The sequence below is a fragment of the Chelonoidis abingdonii genome, chromosome 8, assembly GCF_003597395.2.
Source record: "Chelonoidis abingdonii isolate Lonesome George chromosome 8, CheloAbing_2.0, whole genome shotgun sequence".
In the NCBI taxonomy this organism is placed as follows: Eukaryota; Metazoa; Chordata; order Testudines; family Testudinidae; genus Chelonoidis; species Chelonoidis abingdonii.
The window spans coordinates 40,726,902-40,746,193 of NC_133776.1; the positions used below are offsets into that span (position 1 = coordinate 40,726,902).

The following is a 19,292-nucleotide window of genomic DNA, read 5'->3' on the forward strand; positions in this document are numbered from 1 at the left end:
CCTCCTACCCCTCCCACTCACTCACGCACTCCCCCTTGGCTCTTCTTCCCATTCAGCAGAAGTGCTGTTGGGAGCCTCTGAAGCACAGATACCTCAGCAATGGATACTTTTTGCCTGATGCACCTGTACAATGGCTCAGCGCGTCAAGGGCTTCCCACAGTGCTGCTGTCTTGGCTCTGCGACATACCGAAAAACAAGGGGAATGTGGGGAAGGGGGGGGTCATGTGGGGTAGCGGAAGAGGAGGAGCAACAGCATGGATAAAGAGATTTAACTGGGGGAATACGGGAAGTAGCTCCACTCTGACAAACTTCCTACAGTTTACATTGGAGCGAAGCTCTCTGGCAAACCATAGGAGGACTGGTCGGAGTATAGCTCTTCTCCAAAACAAGTGTTAGTTTAGTCTAGTACAGGGGTAGGCAACCTATGGCACGCATGCCAAAGGAGGCACGCGAGCTGACTGTCAGTGCCACTCACACTGCCTAGGTCCTGGCCACTGGTCCGGGGGGGGCTCTGCATTTTAATTGAATTTTAGATGAAGCTTCTTAAACATTTTAAAAATTTTATTTACTTTACTTATTTACAACAACAATTTAGTTATATATTATAGACTTACAAAAAGAGATGTTAAACATTAAAATGTAACACTGGAACGCAAAACCTTAAATCAGAGTGAATAAATGAAGACTCAGCACGCCACTTCTTAAAGGTTGCCGACCTCTGGTCTAGTAGCAGAACTGTTTTCAAGGCCAAATACACAGACCTTAAAATCTCCTCTAACTTCAAGGGGACTGTCACCCATTCCTCTGAACTCACAGACTTACATATACTGTCAGAAAACAGGAGACTCAGAATAAGCATTTAATACTAAGCACTGAAAAATCATCCACCTATCTGTATTTGTTTGTGCCATAAAAGCAGACATAAAGAGCATTATATCATAATACAAAATTTACTGGATATTTTTTCCTTTTAACAAAAAGCTTAGGTGGAAACAGTGAGCTATGTAAATTGCCAAGTCTGTACCTAAAGCCCTTTACACATTTGGTTTTTTTAACCAACTGGTAAACTATATACAGATATTATTAGCTTATCAAATTGTATACATTATTTAAAACAGATCTACATTTTCTAGTGTCCTTTGTACTTTTTTTTTTTTTAAACCAATGATTAACTACTAAATGGAAATGTATGTTTAGGAACTCTGTTTCCATACACTAATCTTTACTCCTGAGATTACACAATAGTTTAAAATAAATAAATAAAAACCCATTACCCACCTGTCAGTAGTTCCACTTTTGACTCCTGTTACTCTACAGCTTTTATTGTGTTTGCAATTCATAGACCGCCATGATTGCATTTAAAAGGGTGGTAGATTGTTGACATAACAAAGTTACTACTTTAATTCTGGATTAGTGGAGAAAAAGCAACCCATTTATAAAACATGTTTCATAAAGTTGATTTAAAATAAGAAATCTTAGTTTCTGGACAAGTTTAAGAACATAGTGTAAAAACAGTGTAAAACAACTCATCAAGCTACATGTAGTGTCTTTTATACATATTTGCAAACTTTCAATTAAAAATGTATTGTAGGGCCCAACTATATCATTAAAATAAGTTAGTTTAGAACTATGGGTCAAATCTTCCCGCTTCCCAGCCCCACCTTTGAACTGCATAGAGCCATCCTCACATAAACTTACCGTGTGCAGGGGTTGTGCTGCATATCAACAATTCAATCCTCTTTTTGCTCCCATACACATGGGGGAAAGTCTGGAAACAGGCCAGTGGATGATCCACTGTTGTGCAGTTCTTTGTCCTGACCACAGACACAAGAGCTAGATGAGGCCATAGGCGCTGACTCCATGGGTGCTTCGGGGCTGGAGCAGCCACAGGGAAAAACTGGTGGATGCTTTGTACCCACCGGCAGCTCTCTGCCCTGCCCCAGCTCACCTCTGCCTCCTCTCCTGAGCGCGCCTTCCCCACTTCTCCCCCTAGTTCCCAGCGCTTGCTGTTTTGCTGCAGCAAACACTGGGAGGGAGCGGGGAGGAGGGGGAACGCAGCGTGCTCGGGGAAGAGGTGGGACCGGGGCAGGGATTTGGGGAAGGAGTCCAATAGGGGCAGGGCGGGAGCGGAGTTGGGCTGGGACTTTGGGGAAGGGGTTAGAATGGGGGCTGGGCAGGGATGGGAGGAGACGGGGCAGGGGTGGAGTCAGGGTGGGGACGGGGGCGGGAGAGGAAAAGTCAAGTATCCACTGGCGCTGGGAAAAGTTGGTGCCTATGGATGGGGCAAACTGTAGCCCTGAGGTCACAGTACCAGCCACACAGCAGCTCAGTGGTCAGAATTGGGGGAAGGAAGAGGAGGATTCCTTCTCCTATGCCTCACAGAGAATGCTCCAGCATCCTAGCTTATTACACAGAGTGAATCTGGGGCTGAGGGGTGCGTGTGCGTGCGCGCACGCGAATGTGTGTGCGCGCGCCGCTTGATTATAGCATCTACTACTATTCCTCATTTATCTGTATGCTAGTAACTTATAAACTGGGAAGTAGATCTGAGGGCCAAAAAGTTCATACTGCAAATATTTAAGCAAAATATTTAAAAGCACAGTGACCAAGGAGTAGATATCATTGAATAAACATTCTTGTCAGGCCAATGCTTTTCAACAGAACTGAACAAATACTTGCTGTGGCAGCACTTTATACTGCAGTTCACCTTAACCATAGATTTCTGCAGCAAACCTTCAGCACAAATGTATTTTGACAAGAGAACAAAAACATTATCAAAAGCCTACTTGAATAGTTCTCTTAACGCTATTGAGTGCAAACCTCCTTTCCTACCAAAGAGAAATAAATCCATGACTGTAGGATGGCAATGATCAATATAGCAGCAGGCATTTCAAAGGGAATATTGTTTTCTGAACTTTTAAATATACACATTAGGCCCCCAGCAGCAATCACTAAAATTCACTAACTGAGTTTTCATTTTGTTCACTGACCTTTGGAGAGTCTAGTTCAAGATCAGACTGGATAATATTAGACACTTACAAACATTTTTTAAAATTTCCTTGGCCTCTTTATTGCTGTATTTGTAGCCTTGGAAGCATAGGAAAGTTTGCTTTTCAAAATGACAAAATTACATTCCCATTTACTGGTTAAATTGCTTTCTGTGCCTTGGTTGAGACAGAAGATGGTCGTTTCCCTCTTCATTTGCATTATCAGACCAAATGAGGATCAGTCTCCAGAGAGTCTGGGTATAACTTGCCCTGCTAAAAATCTGTTCACCCAGAACCAAGAACACAGTCCCCAAACCCCACAGGTGTGGGGCAATTTGCTGACAAAAGTCTCTGCTATTCTGAAAAAAAGGGAAGAGAGATCACTATCCTGCACCTGGGAAGATATTCTTGAGAGACTATGGATAAAGACCAAGGAGTCTGAAGAGGTGAGTGGACTGATTTTGATTTTGTCTTTTCCAGCCTGAGGGACAACCTTAGCAAGTGACTTTGCTGCTTTGAAGAGTGTGTGTGTCCTGCACAGGGGCTTCTCTCCCCTTCTGCAGAAGCAGCATTTTGATTACCATGACTTCCAAAACAGAACACACACGTATGTCCCTCACGTGAAAGTGCAGCTATACGAGGCACACTTGAGGGTTGCCTACTCTTTTTCTTTAACCTTCTGTGACCAAGAGACAAAAGGAAGATTGACAGAGTGCCATATAATCTTGTAAATTGTATAATTCTTACCAGTTTATCTAGAATGCTGTCATAGCACATCAGGCTGTGAGCTAATTAGGACCAAACCCAGTCAGTACCCTAAAGTCTGCCAAACAAAACTCAAGATGAAAGATATAAAGACTGAATGATGTACTGATAGTAAAACAAAGTATGCTTGATAGATTCTTGACAAAAGAAACCAGTACAAGTTACCTGTAACAAAACACACAAACATGGACACCAATTGCTGTAAGTATCCAACGTAAAAGAAGAAAACTGGGAAAGAAGCATGGCTTTAAAAACAGAGACATGAAATGTAGGTGCTCTGCGTTCTAGTTTTCTTTGTCTTCATCTGTGGCACAGGTGGAAGTGTACAGCAGGTCCTTGTCCTTGTCCCTGAATTGTTCTTTTTCTTTCAAAAAAACTCAAAACCTTTTTCATTTCCCTCTGCATCTCCAGAAACAATTTTTCTCTTTTTCATTCCCTTCAAATTGGTCAAGTGATTGGCGAATTATGATACCAGATATCTGGTTCTTCTACTTTTCAATGCTCGTAATTCAGCAGTGGTCATTGAAATGAGAGGGTTCGCAAGCATATTAATGATAGTTAATCCTTGGAATGTGGTAAAGGTAACATTTTTTGTTCATTTTTTAATTCCAAAGCCTTCTTACAAGATACAAAATGCTAAGGATATAAACCTACATTTTCTTCCAAAATATATATTGCTACATAAAATTGGCAAATTTTCCCTCTTGTGCTTGACCATCTGCTATCCTGAACTAATCTTTCATCCCTTTTATTTTATCCTTGCACTGCCATCCATACTGAGTGATGCCCTGCTTGGAAAAGTATTCACAAAACCGGTCACTCCAAATTACAGGGCTTAGCTGCACCTATCTCACAGTTCGCTATAATGGCCACCAGGACATGGATGTTTGCCTCAGACTAGCAAGGAGCACATGTCCAAGAGGACATTGCTGAAAAGTCATCTTACAGCCACATTACTATGGTGAAGTTTATGCTGAGGAAACACACAATGTTAAATGTACAGGTGAGTGTCTTTTGGACTTTAGAGCAGTAGAGCTCAAAAACTCCACCAGATAGGCATCTATGCAGTGACCAGTGCACTGTGGGAGACGAGTTTGCTCCACTGGGACTTTTATACAAATATGTGCACCTACACTGGCACTGAAGTAGCAGAGACTGGCACAGAGAAAGATGGCAAAGGTTATGTGCATTGTGCATGGTGGGGGCCAAAACAACAGTTGGCACACTGAATTCCTCCAAATGAAAATGGGAATGTTTTCCAAACACTAATTTTAACGCTGTGACAGATATAGCAATATCCTGCCACATCCTTGGAAGACTCTACTGAATAAAGTTTAAGTATCTTAAGTTATGCAAAAATCCAGCTTTTTGAAGCTAAACCTCTACCCCGATATAATGCTGTCCTCAGGAGACAAAAAATCTCACTATATTATAGATAAGACTGTGTTATATCGAACTTGCTTTGGCCTCCCCGTTCCTTGTTCCCTGACAGCCCCCTCCAGAGACCCCCGTCCCTAATCACCCCCAGGATCCCACCCCCTACCCTACCCCCCGTCCCCTGACTGCTCTGACCCCTATCAACATCCCCCGCCCCCTGACAGGCACTCACCGGCAGTGGCGGGAAGCAGAGCAGCCCAGCCCCAGCCAGCTCCACTCTGCCAGCTCCCAGCCGCGGCGCTCCGCTTCCCACCACAGGTGAGTGCGGGATGGTTGGGGAAAGGACCTGCAGCAGGAAGCAGAGCGCTGCGACTGGGAGCTGGTGGAGTGGAGCAGGCTGGGGCTGGGCTGCTCCATTTCCGCCGCCGCTGGTGAGTGCAGGGGGGATCCGAGCGACACGGCTAGGGCTGGGGCAAGGGAAGCAGAGCGGGCTGGTCCTGGTCCCCCGCTAATCCCCTGGGCCACTCTGGGACTGCGGGGCCCACAAGAGTGCCCTCCCACAGCTCCTGCCTCCCAGACCCTGGGGCTGGGGGGAGAGCCCCTGACCACCCCCAAGACCCTCTGCCCCTTATCCAACCCCTTGGCCCCAGCCTGGCCCGGCACCCTTAACACACTGCTCAGAGCAGCGTGTCAGAGCTTTACCGTGTTGTATGAGGACTCGTGTTATAGCGGGTCACATTATATCGGGGTAGAGGTGCATGCCCTGAAGAGAGTTGACTGCTGATTACCGATTCCCAAAGACTTGAGATCACAAGTCTGAGCAGTATGACTGAACAAAATGACTGAACTTCCCAGCCTGAGTTCTGGTTCTGAATCTGAAACAGATATGAACTTGTAGCCATGGGGAAAATCCACATGTGGGTTTTGAGGGACTGACACCTACCAGGGCTTGAAGTTGGAGTAGGTATGATCTCTGCTAAGATTTTTATCATGCATGTACATTCTGTTATTGTTTTTAAATATTTTCTCTGTAATACTTTTACCTTAAGAATAAATTTGCTTGCTTAGAAAGAGCTGTGTGGTAACTTGCATCTGTGGACAATTACACTGTTCATAGCCTTTGGAAAGAGAGCAAAACACAGAAGCTAGCCTGTTTAGACAGTCTGGCTTGCTGAGAATAACACAGGATAGGCAGGGAATTGTAGAGCCTGGAAAAACAAGTCAGAAGGGAGTGAGACATGAGTCTCTGCCCAAGAGAGGTGATGGCTGGGAGCTGGAAGCCTTTAAAGTAGGTGTCCTTGGTGGATTAAAGAGAGGGAATACAGCTGCAGTTGTCCCCAAACAGTTACAATTCCCTCATCATAAATGGTGATGGGAACTAATTTCCACTTGACCTGTGTTAGTATTTCACTGCAATATCAGCAATGGGTGTGAGCATGAGTCCTGCTGTAGGATTGGAACATGCATTATTCAGGTTTAGACTCCATTTTATTGCAACCAGAACCACAGTGCCACCTAATACATGTAAATCACTGCTTTTCTCTCAGTGAATGAACTTTTTTTTTTTTTTAAGTAACTTCAGGAGAAGGGATTCCGTTAAAAAGTAAGTGATCAAAACATGCCTGAAGGGAAAGCATTAAAATCCACAAAATCAGCATGGAAGCAACTTAAGAAACCTCATTAGTCAGAGAAGATATGTAAACCTTGAATACAAGAAAGGGTTAGGAAAAACTCCTGCATTATTAAATGACAAAATACTTTAGCCCTGAATAAACTGTTATCTCTTTTCAAAAAATGGAAACCAGCATAACTGAGGATAAAGGAACAGAGCAGACTCTGACAGGTAAAATGTAAGATGAAGATTAAGAGGGCTAAGAAGAAACCTGAACAGCTAGCCAAAGAAAAAGGAATTTTAAGTGTATCAGAAATAAAAGCCTGCAGGACGACCTGTACATCTACAAGAGTGCCAGGTTGTAACACGTGGGCAATTGAGAAGAATAAAGAAAAATTCAGGAAAGATACAGGATGACCTATTTACATTCTTCTCACAGAAAAAGATTAAGAGATACTTATGCCAGAGTTATTCTTCACTGAAGGGTAAGGCACATCCAGAGACAAAAAGTTCCAAGCAGAAAACCGATAAACTATTATGAGAAATTAGATTGCAATTCATAATTGGGACTACATGGAATTCATTTTGAAAGCTCTGAAGAAACTAAAATGAAATGGGCTAGACTAATGCATTCTGAATTAATTGTGAGCACTCAGGAAAATGATCACGCGTGACTGAACAGCTCCAACAAAGCATCAGTCTGAAAAACAACAGGCTGTATTAAAAGGAGGCAGAGTACAACAGAGATGTAGAATGTCACTATGAAAGCCAAAAGGTATTAGTTTTGATCACAGCATCTCAATAAAATCCAGCATAAAAAGAAGAGTCTACAAGAAGGCAACAAATAGAGTCTGGGCGGGGGTGATAGGAGAACTTTCATCTGACAATGATTTAAGAAGCTACTAGGAAGCTACTAGGGGCTAAATTCAAGTCTCGGTGCACCACCACAGCAGCAGAAAGCCTGTCAGGAGGGGGTTGGTGGAATTAAAGCACCCAAACTCCGCACCACTGAGTGGCCCACAAGCAGACAGCACAACCCAGAAAGACTGGCAGCCCTAAAATACATCCCTCTGGGTAACCCTCAAAGGTGTGGCTCCTGTTCAGCCACAGATATAACTTAAAAGCTGCACTACCATGGAAATCCCAAGGCAGAATCACAATACAAATGCTGCACTAAGAGACATATCTGCCATGGGACATAAGGGGCCGGCTGGCTCACGTAGGTGAAGTTTGCATCTCCCTGAAAGCAGCAAACTAAATTTAATCCTAGGGCTACATAGTTTGGAAAGAAAGATATGATAGATAGACAGATGATAATGAATGGATGCCAATCAAGCCCTGCCTATTTAGTCTTCCTTGTAAACAAAAACAAGATGGTCTTTGGAATGAAAAGGCGATAATTTAAAATGGATATACTGATATGCAAAATCCCTGTTTTACACAATACATTATTAAACTCTGGAACCAACTTCCCCAAGATATTGAGTCATGTAGCGTAGAAGACAAAAAGATATTGGAATCAGAAATGCACCTTTAATTACCTGAAAAGCAGTATGACTCAGAACAACAGCCAATCAACGGATGAAAAGGAGTTTTTGTAGGTGGCTGGCTGGCTGAATAACTGCTGAATTATCTATGTTGGTAGGGATATATTAGGAAAGAAAGGAGTAACATTTTCAAAGTGAAGAAATCTAGTTTATACATTCAAAGGTAAGCAGAATTTAAAATCAAGTACATATGCAGAATATAAAATTAATAGGTACATCTCATAAAAAAAAAAGCTAATTTCAGAGAGAGAAATCCTGCCCCCCTGAAGTTAAACTGCCTTCAACTTCAATGGGCAGAGGATTTTATTCAGAGTCTTTCGTAGAGAGGTATACCAAAGTTACTTGGCCTCCACAATAACGAAGATCTAATCAATGTGACCTCATATACAGGTGAGAAATAGCAAGCGTGTCCAATAATATTCTTTTAAACTTTGCAAAACAGACCTTAAGCTCCACTTCAGAGAGAAAACTTGTCTAAGAAGAATAGATTTGACAGGATACAACTTCACAAGCAAAGCGACAGTTTACTAACCAACCATGCAGGTATTATACAAAACTCCACTTTGATAGCTCAGTTATTAGAAACAAAACTGAGAATTAGATACCAGGATAAATATACAATGGGACCTAGGATATGGAAAGACTTATAAAGGTGGGAACTCCTACTAAATATAGTTTGGTTCCAGTTTTATCCAAGACCATTTGCCTGTGGTTGAATCACAGTAGTTTGAACTTCTTTTACTATTTATCCAAAACTCAAACCAAGAATTAAACTGGAATTAGGATGCATTTATTTGGGTTCCACCTTTTTTAATTTAGAAGCAGGAATTCCTTTTTCATTTTGATGAATATTTAAAGTAGGAATTATATTAATAAGGATGACTATTGCAATTACAAGGCTTAAATATAGTTGTTAATTACATCACACTTTTTGCACATTCAGTCACCAGATTCAAGCCTGCTTGTATGAGATTGCTATTCGTTACCAACACTCTTGATTTCCCATTCTCATTTCCTTCCCACTATAATTTGGTCTGAGTGATGTGTTACGATTTTTAGAAACCTAGCTATTGATTTAGAATTAGTTTTTGCCAAATATTAAGCTCTCTCTCTATATATATACACTCATTTTTAATCATGTTTTAACCTGACTCACACAATCTGTGTTTAGAGCTCAGCAAACCATCACAGACTGGGTCAAAACATAGGATTAAACTGAGTTTACAAACAGTTCTGTGGCCTAGAAAATACTTTTTTCACACTCTTCCATATTAACTGACCAAATCCGGTTTAAACCAAGTAAGCCTGAGCCATGTTAAAGCAGAGTTTTTAAAATGGTTCCTCTAATATAGTCAACTGTGGTCTTTGTGGAAGGAAGCAGGAGCTTCCCTAGCCATCCATCCCTATGCATAGCATTGTGCCTTTTTCTCTCAAAGAATCATTTCTTGAAAATGTGACAGACATTTTGTCACACACACACACCCCTACCTACCTCTGCCTCTGTTTAATGGATAATATATTGTACCATGAACTTTAGGTGGTGTGATTTAAAAACATATGGCATTTTAATATATAAAGCACACATGAAGAATCATTACTATTGTTCATTTTCTTGATTCAACATACAAAGGTCTGGATGTTTTGTTTTGTGCTTTTTCTTTGCTATTATGGTACTAAGATTAACAATCAGAGACCTTCACTATGACAAGGATTAGGTTACTAATTTGTATTGATTTGATGGCAAATTGAGAGAGAAAAAAAATTCTGTTTTTGTTTTAATTTGATTTTCTTTGGATACAGATGACAACCATGACAAACAAAACAAATGTATTTGCACCTGAGAAGATAATGCTAAAGTAAATCTAAAATCTAAGTTGTTATAGTCTCAATATAGTTAACTTGGTGAATGTCAAAGTGCGCTTTTGTACTTGATTTCCCTTTCTCACTAAAAGCATAAAGTAATTTTCCTTGAAATTGTAAATTTAAGGAGTTGCATGTTTATTATGCAGCAGCAAGGAATTCTCTTAATTATTGAAGGTTTATTCTCATTGAAAACCATAAAACTAGTTATCATTTAATAGATTATTCTATTACTGTATGGATGTTGTTCTGCATCCAATTATTTCAGAGCATTTAAAATGCAACTATTTCACCTTGAAAATAAGAGTCTATTAACAGAACTAAATAGGCAGCTCTGGAAAGGATGGATGTGGTGGGTTTCAGGGAAGTCAGTTATCTCAACCAAAATAAAACAGTGACACAACTTAGATAACACAGTCTCTAAAAATTTGTTAACTGTTACTTAAAATTGCTTTTCAGTTTCCTACATAAACCTACATGGTGTTGATAGAGAAAATTACCAACCTGAAATTCTGCCTCTCTGAAATGTAACTGCAAGGCTTGTTGCTTTGGATCAAGCAAGGCTTTACATGGCCTTCTAGTATTAGGCCAACCAAGCTGTAATAGTAACAAATCAGAAAGCTATTTAGGGATGGTCCTTTGGGTAACAGCCCAGCAAACGGACGTTAAATGAAGCCAGAAGTTGGGTGGTCTTTCAAGGGCATTAGTTCACTTAATAGATCTGTGAAGTGTGTCTCTACATTGAACATATGAGGAAGAGGGACCATGTGAGAATGGAAAGGATACAGGCAGAACAATAAACTCATTAATGTGGGAGTCCAGTGCGTCACTACAGGAGACTCTTGTATGGCTCTTTAGCACCACTTCAGAAAACCAGAAGCAGAAAATGCAATACAGGAAGGCAAAAGTACCAAAGTGGTGTCAAAGGACGTGCTCCAAAACACAACCAGAAGGACTATGGTGCCACACACACGGGCACTGAAGCACAGATGCAAGTTCCCAAGCAGTAACAAAAAAAAACAGAAAAAACCCATTACTCAATTGCTAACACAGGCACTGAAGGACCACAAAAACTAGGTGGGACAATCAAGGCCCACATTAAACACAAAGAAACAAGCACTCTGCCAATACAGCATAAAAGCAGTAAAATGCAGGGGCAGATGCCAAAGCCTCCCACAGCAAAACAGGTCTGAAGCACTTCCCAGAGTGCCGAGGCACCCAAGCAAAAGGGTCTCACAAAATCAATTTTTTAAAAAGCACATGGAACCTGCCAGGAAGGATAGTAGAAGTGCCTAAAACAGTCTGGGGAAAAGAGCCAGATCAGCAACTGGAAAAGGCAGCTCCTGCAGGTAGCTGCTTGCTGACTACAGATGAAAAGCGTTTAGGCTCAGCATGTGGTTGCCAGCCACCAGCAGGAATAGCTGGAGCATTCTCCACCAATTACCCCAGAGGCGACATGTGAAGGGGGGCACACAGGGTCACATGCCCCCCCTTCCCCTTGCTTTCTGCCTTCCATTTAGCAGAGAGGTTCTAACTGGGGGGCACATCCTGGCACACCCCCGAGTTTGATGGGAGCCGCTTGGGCCTGTGGCAGCCATAAGGCAGCCAAAAACAGTATACAAAGAGGCAAAAAAGGATATCCTGGCAAGTTAGAAGCATAATGTTATATAGAAATAAATATATAATCACTATTTACATATGTAACATTACTGTACTCAGCTATATTTACAACAGGGCAACAGCTCGCATTTACCAATAAACATCAATTGTCAGCAGCTGCATACTGTTTGAGATTTAGCCTACCACATAATAATTCAGGGTTGTAAGCTCTGCTAGTTGAAAATATGCTGTGGTATCTAGTGGTCAGAGACAATTAGCTCAATTAGAATTTTGTTTTAAGCAGCACTTACTTTTCTATACTATTTAAAAATGTAAAGCATACATCAACTCAGAGGCACCATCTGTTCAAGGAAACCTTGCTTTATAGCTGAGCTGTTTTGAAATTTAATGTTGTACGGTTTGTCAGTAGATCAGCCAAACTGAAATTGAGAACATATCTGGTTCCTAGTCCTTTGCTTCAAACACCAGACCACACAATCAATAAAGTAAATTACTTAAAAGATGTCCAGAACTCCCTCTGAAACTAGTCCTTTAAAAAGTTTAACATTACATACTTAAGCAAAATACTACAGCAAAATGCTGTAAATACGCTGTGCACTTACTAGAAAAAGTAAATAAAAGAAAAGGTTATCCATGAACAAACCCCCTGCCACATATATCAAGGGGGAAAAAGTGGAAAGAGGAGTTATGGACATAAATAGATGCCCATTACTTGAAAACATTACTCGGGATATTTACTAGTTGTACAAATTGGGGGCCTGTCCACCTCCTGCAATTCATTTCAGAGTCATCGTGCATTTTAGCAGTTGAAGTCCACACTAAGCACTAAATTAGTTGAAGTTGTTGGGACAGGGATTGAAAGCATATTCTGAAGCTTTGCCCCCAATTTCAAAATCTACATGAAGCAGAAAAATCAGGAGTCCATCTCCTCCTACTCTACTGGGAATATAGAAAGGCCATACTGGATCAGACCAATGGTCCATCAAGTCCAGTATCCTGTCTTCCAACAATGGCCATTGCCAGGTACTTCAGAGGGAATGAACAGAACAGGCAATCACCAAGTGATCCATTCTCTGTTGTCCACTCCCAGTTTCTAGCAAACAGAGGCTAGAGACACTTAAGAGTACGGGATTGCATCCCCGACCATCCTGGCTAATAACATTGATGGCCTTATCCTCCTTTAACTTATCTAGATCTTTTTTGAAACCCATTATAGTTTTTGCCTTCACAACGTCCTTCGGAAACAAGTTCCACAGGTTGACTGTGCGTTGTGTGAAGTAGTACTTTCTTTTGTTTGTTTTAAACCTGCTGCCTATTAATTTCATAGGGTGACCCCTGGTTCTTGTGTTATATAAAAGAGTAAATAACATTTCCTTATTCACTTTCTCCACATCAGGCAAGACATTACAAATCTCTGTCATAACACCTCTTAGTCTTCTCTTTTCCAAGTTGAATGTCCCAGTTTTCTTTACTCTCTCCTCATACGGAAGTTGTTTCATACCCTAATCATTTTTGTTGCTCTTCTCTGTACCTTTTCCATTTCTACTATATATTTTTTGAGATGGAGTGACTAGATCTGCACACAGTATTCAAGATATGGCCATACCATGGATTTACATAGAGGCACTATGACATTTTCTATCTATTGTCTATCCCTTTCCTAATGATTCCTAACATTGTTAGCTTTTTTGACTGCTGTTGCACATTGAGCGGATGTTTTAAAAGAACTATCTACAATGATTCCAAGAGCTCACCCTTGAGTGGTAACAACTAATTTAGACCCCATCATTTTGTATGTATACAGTAAAACTTCAGAGTTACAAACACCACTGGTCTGACCCAGTATGGACGTTCTTATGTTCAGAAGAGGGTCACAGTGCAATGAAGTTAGCAAAACGCTGCCTTAAGGTGGCCTGTTGGGACTAGTAACAAATGCCACTTCACCTTGATTGGTCCTTTGAAACGTGTTAATAACTTATGATAAACAATCTGTTCCACCTTACATTTAGCAGAGACATGAAGTTTCCCAGACCTGAAGAAGAGCTCCTATGTAAGCTCAAAAGCTTGCCTCTCTCACCAAATAGAAGTTGGTCCAATAAAAGATAATATCTCACCTATCTTGTCTCTCTAATACACCATTTAGTAATAGATTCACAGATTTGCATTAATACGAAGCATTCATTTCCACTCCTAACATTTCATGAGATATCTGGCTTCAAATATATCTCTGGCTCCCCTAACTTACCGTGGTTTGGGTATTTTTCCAGGTCTAAATATACTAAGTCCCAGAACACTGTAATTATCACTCTGTTATTTGAAGCTGAAACATAAGGCAATGAAATTAAATTTGCTTAAGTCAGCTTGGAAAAACTGAAAGTTTGGAAACTAAGTTTTGTGGTCTAATAAAACAGAAAATGAGCATGTTACATTCAGATGAAAAAGCATTCTATGCAAAATATATCAAACCTGAAAGAGATTACATTATCACCACTTTGAGTAAAAGTGGGAACCAAGGATACTGTGAAGAACATCTCTCTTCTAAAAGTGATGGCGAGCTATGTGTTTCATTACTTCAGTGTACTGTATGAAGTAATATTATGATAACTGATGAATTTTTGAGGGAGGAAGCCTGAAAGAGGATTTATTGCAACAAGACAATAACCAAAAGCAAGCATCAAAATGTACACAAGTCTTTTGGGGAGGGGGGGGGGGAAGGGGAATGACACAAAGTAATGCAAAAAATTTTGTGCCATAATATTAGTAATCTGATCTGAATACAACAGAAATAATTTGGATGTAACAAAAAAAACAATTAAGAAAAGCTATAATACCAAAGAAAATGAAGCAGCATCCCAGGACTGCAGACCGAACAACCGCAAGGAACTGTGTCAGGCTATTATGAAGCATGTAAGTAACATTTCAAAGAGACTTCAGTGTGTAATAAAAGATAAGATGGATACATACACTAACTAGAATGACTGAAAAAAATCCCTCTTCCTGATACACTGGTTTACCTACTCCATGATAAGTTATGGCTCATGGGGGCTTTGCACTTCTGAATCCTCCTCCCCATTAAAAAGTCTTCTACCGTGTGTCATGGAATATTGGGTATGATAAACACTCCTTTCAAAACATCTGATTCCTGTGAAATTAAGTTTCTTTCATGGGAAATCATTTTCCTGGTGACAGTGACATGCTTGCAGAGTGAGTGGGCCTCAGGCTTGGTCTACACTATGAAGTTAGGTCAATGTAAGGTCAGCTTACATCAACCTAATTATGTCAGTATACACACTATAGCTTTGCTCCTCCCGATGTAAGTGCCCTACTATGTCGACATCATAACCGCACCTGTACAAGAGGCATAGGGCTTATGTCAGTGTAGTTAGGGCGATGCAATGTCTGTGTAGACACTGGTTATTTACATGAGTTGTTGGCTGTCATTCTAGTCAATTTCAAGGCTCTACTCTGGAGCTGTGAAATTGAGAAGAAAGCCATTCTGTCACTGGGGGTGGGGGCAGGAGGGGGGTTCTAGCTAGAGCCTGGCTGCTGCCTGGAGGTTACCAGCTTCCCAATGGGAGTCGCCTATACTCTGGGCACAGAGCTCCTCGATGGAAGCCTGGAGGAACCGCTGGGCTCTCAGCAGCAGAGAGCCAAGAGCCAGCAGAGGGGGGAGTGCAGCCCTGTTCCTACAGGGGTGCCCAGGTTCTCAGCCCCTCTTAAGTTGGTGGAAGCACTCCTAGTGCTTCTACCACAACACCCACACAAGAAGGGCAGTGTGACCACTGCAATAATCACTGCAGTGGTTTTAAGTCAACTTAAGTTTCATGTAGACATGCCCTCAGATTCTAGTACCTGACTGACAGTATATCAAATTTGAAAAAGATAAGTTGGTATTACAGACTCGTTTAATATTCCTCTCCAAGCTTTTCTTGGAGTTCCACCTTAAGGAGAACAACATTTTTTCCAAGCTGCATGCTCATCCGTGCCAGGCCTTTCTTGACACACTCAGTGTGAACAGGTCCTTGAAAGAGAATCTGGAGCAGATAAAAGATCTTAGGAACTCCACCCAACTTTCTGTTTGACACTAATTTGCTGGGCACCGCTGTTACCAAGACGACCATGTTTAAATAGACTTCAGCTGCATTTCCTCTTGTTATCTGGCTAGCCTGAAGTTAAAAGGCCATCTCTATCAAAGGCAAGGCTGTCACTTCCACAAGCTTACTAAGAATTCTTGCTTGGATTCAACTGCTCTGTATTCCAGAATATTTCCATGATAAAGGGAGCTCACCTTTCCCATCTATAAAAACGTCCTGTTTGTTTTGGAAATGTCCTTTATTTTAATTTTGGATAAACGTTTCAGCTAACTGAAGCTGTTAAATGTTTCAATATTGCCATCTTATCTGACTGAACTTTACTCTGTTTGGTACCTGCTGGATGATCTTTTAGTCCTCTTTATGTAAAAACTCCAATTTTACTTCACTGTCAGTGCTAGCCTTGATTGCTGCAGCCTATTTTCCTTTTGAAACAACCTTCTGTCTTCTTACTCTCCAGGTGTCATGTGAAAATGGTTTTTTTAAAGAAATGAAAATTACTTACGTGCTTTTTTGAAGGCATTATTTCACAGGATTCTCACTTACCTACACACATCCTCTCTGAGTAAGGATTCTTCTTTATGAGGTATCTATTTTTGGTATCACACTCATTTTTACATTTGAGATAATATTTTTCTGTCTCACATTTTAACTGGCTTCTCTCTAGGACTATCACCTCCCACACAGAAATTTAAGGCAGAGGCATGTATAGTCATAAGGCCTACAGTGTGCCTGGCTCAGATCCTACCTAAGAAGGGCAAATTCTCTAAGAGGATTTTTTCTTTTTCTGAGCCATGGGTTTTTGGATTACATTTTGCAGAAGAGTACTTAATGTAAAAATGTAACGTGAAAACCCTGTGCTTCACAAATCATTTAAATATTATTCAAGATATAGTTTGGGATGATACATTTTAAATCCAAGGTACAGTAGAGCCTCAGAGTTATGAAATGACTAGTCAACCACACACACCTCATTTGGAACTGGAAGTACACAATCAGGCAGCAGCAAAGACACACAAACTAAGCAAATACTGTAAGTACTGTGTTAAACATAAATCACTAAAAGAAAAAAAAATCAAGAAAAAAAGTTTAAAAAAAAAGATTTGACAAGGTAAGGAAACTGTTTCTGTGCTTATTTCATTTAAATTAAGATGGTTAAAAGCAGCATTTTTCTTCTGCGTAGTAAAGTTTCAAAGCTGTATTAAGTCAATGTTCAGTTGTAAACTTTTGAAAGAACAACCATAATGTTTTGTTCAGCGTTCCGAACATTTCAGAGTTATGAACAACCTCCATTCCTGAGGTGTTCGTAACTCTGAGGTTCTACTATATTCCTTTACAGGTGTTATTTTGGCTGCTAAACAGAGCATATTTTATTCCATGGATGTGAAAAAAATGGAGAATTACAATGAAATTTAATAAAATTAAATACAAGGGCTGAAGAGCTCAAGTATTTCTTAAGTGAACTACACACATCCAATGTAGGAGAAGACATTTTCCGACATTCTATCTATACTTTTCTTCTTACCTTCAGTCAACACCTATTTATTTTTGTTTGTAACAGTGGAAAGATGAAGTCCGTACATCGGCCTCACCTTCACTAGTAAATTTCATTTATAAAGCTGATTTTTAAGTTAGCTGACACAGTGCTGCCTGGAGACAAGGGCAAGTCAAGCTTAGCACTGTATCTACTAGTTTTGGGTAAACAAGATTAGCAGACAACGCGGAACATGATTTGCCTTTTTCTACATTAGCCAATTGCTTGTGGTTAATTTCATGTCAGCTAACTCGACTGTCAAAAGTTTTGTTAAAACACAGTTAAATTTCCTTGTACGGATAAGACCAAAGAAGAGAAAAGTCTCAGTGCTCAATACTGTCAGAGCAATTCACTCGTTTCCATCTTGTTTGTTCCAATATAAAACAAATCAGTATTTTTACCTACATGAGCTTTGCATAACTACACTGACTCAATTTTATCAACCAAATTCTTAGTAAGGATAATTGTTTTCACAAAATAAATGATCTTTTGTCAAACTGTCCTGATTTTATATTTGCGCAATGTGACATGTTACTCTTTTTATTTTTAAACTATTTTACCTTCTAAAAGGAAATTTAAAAGAAAAAATTATGTACATTTATATAAAACACACACATGCTTAAGAAAGGACACAAAAGGCTTTTTTTTAAAGGAAAAAACCTAACACATTTGGTTACACTATGGGCATATTGTAGGCAAAACAAAAGGAGGTTTTACTTACAGAATTGTAGGCTGAGGCTCAGAAAGGCCAATAAGGCTGCCAAAGCCAGCAAGATCAGAAAACGATTTCGGAAAAGCATTATTAGTGGTTCTGCTTTCTCTTCATGGTTTCATCTCTGTATATGAACACTTCCTGTGAATGAAATAGATAAGTGAATATTTAACAAGTGAAAGCTTCAGCTACCTTGAAATAAATCCAAGTATAATTTTGGCAGGAGTGCAAGAGAGACATGAGGTTATTTCTTATATGCAAGTTTTGGAGACACAGAACCTTGATCAAGATACAAAGGCTTTAAGTCTCTTCCTTGTCTCTCAGGTCAGTGTATCAAACTAAACAAAATTTGCAACACAGTAATTGTTTCTCTCCAGTCTCTAAATATTATCTTGCCGCACTCTGCTATTTTGAGGGCGAGTTCCCAATCTTCACAACTCTAAAATGTCTTTAACTAAAGCAGTCTCTCCCTACCCTCCTGCAAAATACAGGTCAGAAAAGCAACATGCTTGCCTCATGGTTCCTCAAAGCTACCCTTATTTACCAAGCCAGGAATGTTCTATCTATCATATACTCTGTTTCTGAACTATTAAAGAGACAGGTTAACAATACTCCCTCTAGGGGCAGCACTATTGTTAAATAAATTATAGGAATCTTAGGTAAGAGATATCAGAGGGGTAGCCGTGTTTGTCACTTTTTACAGATCCAGACTAAGAGTCCTGTGGCACCTTATAGACTAAGAGCTGCATTGGAGCACAAGCTTTAGTGAGTGAATACCCACTTCATCAGATGCATGTAGTGGAAGTTTCCAGAGGCAGGTAAAAATATGCAGGCAAGAATCAATCTAGAGATAATGAGGTTAGTTCAATCAGAGAGGATGAAGTCCTCTTCTAGCAGCTGAGGTGTGAACACCAAGGGAGGAAAAACTGCTTTTGTAGTTGGCTAGCCACTTACAGGCTTTGTTTGTTTGATTGGTGTCACACCATCAGCTCAGGATTAAATGAAGACTGTGAATGGCTAGCCACCTACAAAAGCAGTTTCTCCTCCCTTGGTGTTCACACCTCAACTGCTAGAAAAGGGCCTCATCCTCCCTGATTATCTCTAGACTGATTCTTGCCTGCATCTTTATACTTGCCTCTGGAAACTTCCACTATATGCGTCTGATGAAGTGGGTATTCACCTACGAA

General features: G+C 40.4%; 1 protein-coding gene across 4 annotated transcripts in view; it reads right to left on the reverse strand.

Moving 5' to 3' along the window:
• PXYLP1 (2-phosphoxylose phosphatase 1) overlaps nucleotides 1-19,292 on the reverse strand; it is an 85,189-nt gene that overhangs the window by 44,180 nt on the left and 21,717 nt on the right. For all 4 annotated transcript variants that reach the window (XM_032771723.2, XM_032771725.2, XM_075068548.1 and 1 more), the window contains one exon: nucleotides 18,115-18,246. In XM_032771723.2, coding sequence (XP_032627614.1) covers nucleotides 18,115-18,193 — 79 coding nt within the window. In that variant the 5' untranslated portion in view covers nucleotides 18,194-18,246. The remainder of the gene's footprint in view (nucleotides 1-18,114; nucleotides 18,247-19,292) is intronic.